At 41.0% G+C, this 6,883-nt stretch overlaps 1 protein-coding gene across 1 annotated transcript in view; it reads right to left on the reverse strand.

The window, feature by feature from the left end:
- The window catches only part of pxdn (peroxidasin), a 68,724-nt gene that overhangs the window by 32,407 nt on the left and 29,434 nt on the right, over positions 1-6,883 (reverse strand). The window contains 5 exon segments of the mRNA XM_032500479.1: positions 1-74; positions 682-794; positions 3,495-3,770; positions 4,555-4,827; positions 6,545-6,714. The exon segment at positions 1-74 is cut by the window's left edge and continues 4 nt beyond it. Of these exon segments, the coding sequence (XP_032356370.1) occupies positions 1-74; positions 682-794; positions 3,495-3,770; positions 4,555-4,827; positions 6,545-6,714 (906 nt within the window).

Genomic DNA, 6,883 nt, shown 5'->3' on the forward strand with positions numbered 1-6,883 from the left:
CCCACGTCTTTCACTTCTAGATAACCATCAGGGCTGATGTGGAACTTGCCACTCTCTGTCACCTGTACACCATCCTGGGAGAAAGAGGGTGGGGAGGTGGGACAAAGGGAAGAGGTCATGAGCATGGGAGATAGCATGTGGAGGTGGGTATCAAACTGTGAGACAGTAATTAAGAGCTTAACAAATGGGAACAGTTGTGTCAGTCCACTGAGCTGTTTAGTTTACATTAGTCTCATTTCCTGGATGTACGGTGCTGTGATTAAGCCAAACATCCGAGGGCACCGTTGCTGCTTCCAGGGCTTAGCGTCGCCCAAGACGACTGGGATTGATTTAAAGAAATACAAACAAGTCAGAACGTTTTAATACCCCATCCAAGAACAGATAAGCGAGGAAGCCAGACCATAGAAAAAGGCCCGGCTATGCAAGATTAGGTTTGATTATGTTTGGACGGAAACTTCAACTTAAATAACTTAAACATATTAATATAGTTATTTCATTGTCATTATTTGCATTAATTAATATAATGACAAAGTAACCACACACCCTTTCCTGGCCCCAGTCCCTTTTGTCTTTATTGTTCTCCTTCAGCCACGTAAGCACTTGTCTAACCCCATGATAACACCTTTGTGGTGAGGAGGTGAAGGGCACCTTCCTCAGCCAACAGGAGGTTTGTCCTCTAACCTTGTTCCACGTGAGGACAGGTTGTGGCTGGCCCTGAGCGCTGCAGGGAATCTGGACATCCTGGCCAGACTCCACCGTCAGGTCCCTTGGAGCATTTGTGAAAACAGGCGTTACTGAATGAGTTAAAACATACACACACACACATACGCATGTGTTAATGATAATCCATCACTGTTCAAAGTATTGTACATGTACACTGCATTTTATAATCAATCACAGCAGACATGAAACCTTGAGACTTATCTGCGTTTAGCATATACTCAAAGAACATACTCATGCACAAACTCACAATGTTTGTGTTACACTGCGGTTGCTATTTTTCTTTCTATTATTAAAGAGCTGCAAAACATGAATCATCTTAAAGTATGTGTGGAGTTCAAAGGGAGGCAAAGACATACTGCATTTTGAAAGAGCAATTGCTTATAGTGGAACAAATTTAAGTGACATATATATGTATATATACTGTTTTTCTTTTCTTTTTTTCCTTCCAAAAGGTTGTGTAAGCAGTGTCAACTACTTTTTGTTGTTGTTTTTAAACAATGAACCTTGCCACACAAATATGATTCATACACACATACATACTATTTTTTTTAAATTACATGAAGTGAAGAGATGTTTTCATTAGTGTACAGAGATTTAGTAGGTCAGCAGTCACCTATCTCCACCTCCCCCACCAACACATGCACACACATTGTTGAGCATTGTTATACAGAGTGAGTCACTGTGTTAGACTGTCTAAGATCTAAGATTCGTGATAAAACCCTATTGTAGTTGAGATGATGTTTGGGAGAGGGTGGATGTTTGCCCCCCACACACCATGTTCAAATGGTTCCCAGCAGCAGTCAGAAGTAAGCCACCTGGCCATGGGAAATCCCACAAGTTTCAGAAACACAACAAAGTGGGATGGGAGTCTGACACTAATTAACTGTCATTACGTCAAAGTTTAACTTTCTAAAACACAGGATTCACTGCAGTGTATAGTACACAGTATCAAAGCTGCAGGCAATGTGTTGCCAGTACCACTCCTTGTCACAGAGAAATCTGGGATGTGAACAAAATTAAAACATAAAAAAAATGTTGCCATCTTCACCTTTGTTGGAAGGTTGAAGAGGCAGACAGGAAATGGGGGAGAGAGAGGGGGTTATGGGATAGGACAAAGCCTGCAAATCCACAGGAGAAAAATTACAACCCTTAAATCCCTGCTTTCACTTTCTTCTAATGCTTTGTCTATTCCTCTGCACAACGCTCTTAGAATAAGGCAGCCATCATACACTGCCAGCAAGGTTGTGGGCTTGTACAGCAATTTAACAGTGTGGGGCCATTATGCAACGTGTACTTTGTGCCATGTTAAAAGCCATTACTACATGGAAAAACATGGTGTCATCACAGGATTACAGACTGCCATGCTTTCCTGTGCTATGCCAAGCCTGTAATTACACGCATGTGTGTGTGTAAATTACAGAAGTACACACACACACAAACTTATGTATGCCTTCTTCTGAACAAAAACACACGCAAACACATTTGCACATGCAGAATAAATTACAGTATAGTATGATACAGTGTAGTATATTTACATGGCACAAAAAGAAAAACTTGCCCAAATAAAAAAAGCACACACACATTACACACACACTGCTATATATATATTTTAGTGTACACAGGCATTGCAATAACTTTTTAGAAGATTTGCGTGTGAAAATGAGCTATGAATGGAGAGCACTGCACCACTTCAACCCTCTTCACATTTTACCATCTATCACTTCCCTCCTCCTACACAAACATGCAGTGTTTGAAAAAGGGCCTTTCAGCAGCCACACTGACAGCCTGTGTATGACAGGAATGTTTCAGTTATCAGTCTTATAAAAGAGATTGGCTACAATGTTAACCAATGCAGTGGATCGTTAGCAGCAGATAAATGGCTCAGTCTTCCTTCCAAATTATCTAACTTTATGTAACAGTGACCCAAAGCATCTTTGTGCTCATTATTTTTTTATAGGGGTGGACCGTATGAACGGTATAGAAAGTTTACTGGTATGAATGATGATGATCTAATAAGACACACATAAAATAATTAGGCAAAACACATTAAGGCTGTTCATCTACTTTAACACGTTACACCTGACCACCTCATGTTTCATAGCGTAATCTTGACACTATGTGGAATTTCTGCCTACATGCACGTTTTTTTGTACCTAATATTGTACCAGAGTATTGTAACAGAGAAGATAATATTGGTAGTGAGAGCAACAAGTTATTGGACTACCGAGTCATAATTGCACGTACTAGGTGTGTCTGTCTTGAGAGGAAATAAATGCCAGTATAATGCAGTAAAGACTGACACTGAGCTGAAATGTAAATGCGCTGCAACACGTGTATTTCAGTTTCATTAAAAGGTTTGAATTTTTAAGGATTATGTCATGATTATGTTATGCTACAGAATGAAAGAAAAAAAGAAAAACACAAAAGACAAAAATAACATGCATATCCAATTCCCAAAATTGAAAAACAAATACCTACCAGACAAATAAATATCCAAATAGTCTAATATTCAGGTCCAGCCCAACTCTGTACTATGTGAAATATGTCCCAGTAATACAGTAAAATAGCTGCCATGCAGTTGCCATATCAGTCGTTACCCCTTTAGGAGCATTCATATTGAAAATTATTAGAAAAACGAACATACCTTGATAGTTACGGTTACCGTCCGTACTTTAAATCATACTGTGATTTAAATCACACATTTTACACCATACTGCCTAGCCCTATCCCATTATCTCTATTTATTTTTAAGCTTCACCCTACACTCTCACCTCTTTGCTGGATGCTGAGCTGCACAGCGGTGCGCACGGTCCCCACAGGGCTGACAGCCTGGCATTCATACTGGCCCTCGTCATGAGCTGCCACCCGAGTGATACGGAGAGCACCAGAAGCCAGGACCACATGACGGCGGTCTAGGGGTAATGGACTGCCCCCACGTGTCCAGGCAATGACCGGCTGGGGGTAACCACTTGCTTCACAGGGGAAGTCCACTGTGTGACCCTCCAGGGCGGATTGGTCCTGTGGAGTGACTGTGAATTGGGGGATTGCTGGGGACAGAAGGGAAAAAAGTGGTTTAAACTTCGTATGAAAATGAAATCTAGCTTTATAGGAGTCTTTACTTGCCATGGTAGACACATTACGGACACATTACTGAACTATTAGACCTCGGATTCCCAACAATTACAGCTGGAGATATACAACGTCCAGGGGATAAGTCAGTTAAGAAGAAAACCTAACTGGTAATGTGAGCAATACAAAGTATAATTTTCAATATCAAATCTCAGAATTATTGACACACATTTAGACACGTTGTTAGGCACTTGGGAACTGACATGTGCAAGATCTGGAACAAGTTCCTTTAAGAGTTGCAAGAATAATTGCATTTAATTTGTGTAGCATGGAGACCCTCTTTACACAGAGGTGAGACAGTGCCGGCTGACCAGTAAGTCTGTTTTTTATTATATTACCTTCGTACTGGATGAGTTCATGTGAGATTACAGGTCCTGATGTCTAAGAATTAGGATAATAGCAGTAAAATCATTTGTTGCCTAACTGTGTATCAGATTATACTGTGTGAAATGAATTGTTATATGAATAAATCCATTAAGATTTCAAATGGCTTCAAATGAGTCCCCAGTTACAGTGTGCTAAAAACATTTGAAGGACAGTAAAGACACCATGCTGAAAACATGAGATGCTCAAAAATGCAGGAAGCTATTATAAGCAATGACAAGATACAATTTTTAACAGCAGTGCTTTCAAGGAATACTAACACATTTTTATGCTGAGAAAATTACCCAAAAACAAAGAAAAGGGAATTCTGATTCCTACCTTGTACAATGATATACGCTGTAGCGTGTATGGTATCAACATTATTGGAGGCAAAACAGGTATACTGTCCCCCATCAGCTTGGTCCACGTTCTGGATATAAAGCCCTCCGGAGGGGGTGATGTTGATGCGAGCGTCACTGGGCAGCGGTGTCCTATCGCCCTTTGTCCAAGAGACCCGGGGCTGCGGTTGACCTGTGGCACTACACTCCAGGGTCACACTCTCTCCCACAAGCACCTCAGTGTTCTGGGGCTGAATCACAAAACTTGGCCGTGCTAGAGGAGCGAAGAAGGGGGGAGGAGAGAATTTGAGAATGGGGTTAGATTAATTAGGTCAGAGGTGATAACATGTTTCACCTGGGTCTCTGGTTTCAGCTAATTGAGCCTACATCCACACTAATCTGACTGTGATTAAAAACAACAGGCTTTTGCAACATTTAAACTACTACGGCGTATCTGAGCCCCTAAAGAGGGGACATTTGGAAACCCTGCATTTAAACTTTGGGGTGTTGTCTGGATGCGCAGAGACACAGAGACCTTTGGAAACAACAACACATGTCAGTCAATCGGTTAGGTTTACATACCTTTTCATTAACAGTTCCACCTCATCATTGGTCCAAGCAAATAAATCCCTGGCCTTACTTTTCGCCATTTTTGTATGTAAGTATTTTTCTGTATTTTCAACTTATACAGCCATGTTTTTCAACTGCAGAGTAACATTTGACAATCTGCTTCCTGTTTACACCTGAATGGTCACAGCCAGTGTATGAATGGTCATGTGATATGCGTTTTCAGACTTGTTAATATGGACAGAGATTAGTTCGGATATGTAACCTAAACGCCTGTGTGAACAGAGATCATTTTTGTTTCAAAAAAACTTTAAAAAATGGAAAGGTAGTTGTGTAGATGTAGCCTCAGGTTATTAGGAAACTAGGGATGACCTAAATAAAAGTTGGCATAATGTTCAAAAGAAAACTAATGAGAAACGTGCACCGTAAAGGGAACTACATGCAAATATTACCATATTTCTGGCAATAACTCCACTCTGACTACTGTTAAAACAACTTCCTACATGTCTCACAAAAGAAGGTGGAGTCCTGTCCATATTTGGCCAGTGATTACATTTGAGTCAGAGGAAATATGTGTACCAGTGAGAGCCCTGTTGTTTACAATCACACAGAGACAGGAAATGCAAAACATCTGCTCTCAGAAACTTTTCCTTAACAAGGGGTCGTCACTAGGGCCATCAGTCACCTCGGGAATGACCCTTGGGTCATCTTGAAACAGCCTTGTAAATCTCCCATAGCAACAGCTATTGGCACTATGACTGATGGATGTGTGAGAACCATTTAAGTGTGTAAGTATGTCAGACAGTCAGAAGCTAGAGAAAGAGCAACAGAGATAGAGGAAAGAATGTACTTGTACATGTTTGTGTGTGTGTGTGTGTGTATGTATATGACAAAGGAACGTTGTACATGAAAGGCAGCAGGCTTTGCTCACAGCTCATTGAGACATCCCAGTTATATAACCCGCTGAACTCTGAGGGTAACCGAGGTGCTACTCACAGTGCAGACACCTTGCTCATATCGTGTTTCTACGCTTATACAGTACATGACCTCATGCACATGGTAAACCACTAGTTGTACCGTATCACGCACAACAACATCAAGGTAAACCAGGAGAACTCATTCAGGAAGTTTCATGTTCTTCAAACTGTAAATGTCAACAAAAATATAAATGCATGAAGGTAACAAGTGCAGATTAAAGATAATTACAAGAGTGGAGATGGTGAAAGAATTGTTTTTTCAAGAGGTTCACCTTTTGCCAGAGTGTGCCCCAACTCTGGATTTTCCAGGTCAATCTGCGATGTAGGTAAATTAGCCTGGACATCGATATGACTGAGCTTTCTGCATGAAATATCGCACACTGCATCTTTAGTAGTTAACAGGTTGCCTGTGATGAGCAGAGGTTGAGATTAAAAGCAGCCACTTACAGGGGGCTCCAAAATATCGCAGCGTGACCTGTGAAGTCTTGACCTCCCCGGCCACATTTTTGGCCATGCATTGGTAGACTCCCTGGTCTGTCTCCCTGGTGTCCTGAATCATTAGCGTCCCATCTTCCAGCAGGTTCAGACGACTGTCATCACGCATGTTTAGAGCGTTGCTGTCAGGAGTGCACAGAGATACACATCAAAACCAGTTAAACCTAAATCAGTACATGTATACAGCCTATTCAACTGGCAATGTCAGAACTTGGTGAACTTTGTTCATTTATTTTAATCGTGATGAGACCTAAACACAAACATCAAACCAACTTTTTGTTAACACTCTAT

Source organism: Etheostoma spectabile, chromosome 20 (assembly GCF_008692095.1).
Source record: "Etheostoma spectabile isolate EspeVRDwgs_2016 chromosome 20, UIUC_Espe_1.0, whole genome shotgun sequence".
Lineage (NCBI taxonomy): Eukaryota > Metazoa > Chordata > Actinopteri > Perciformes > Percidae > Etheostoma > Etheostoma spectabile.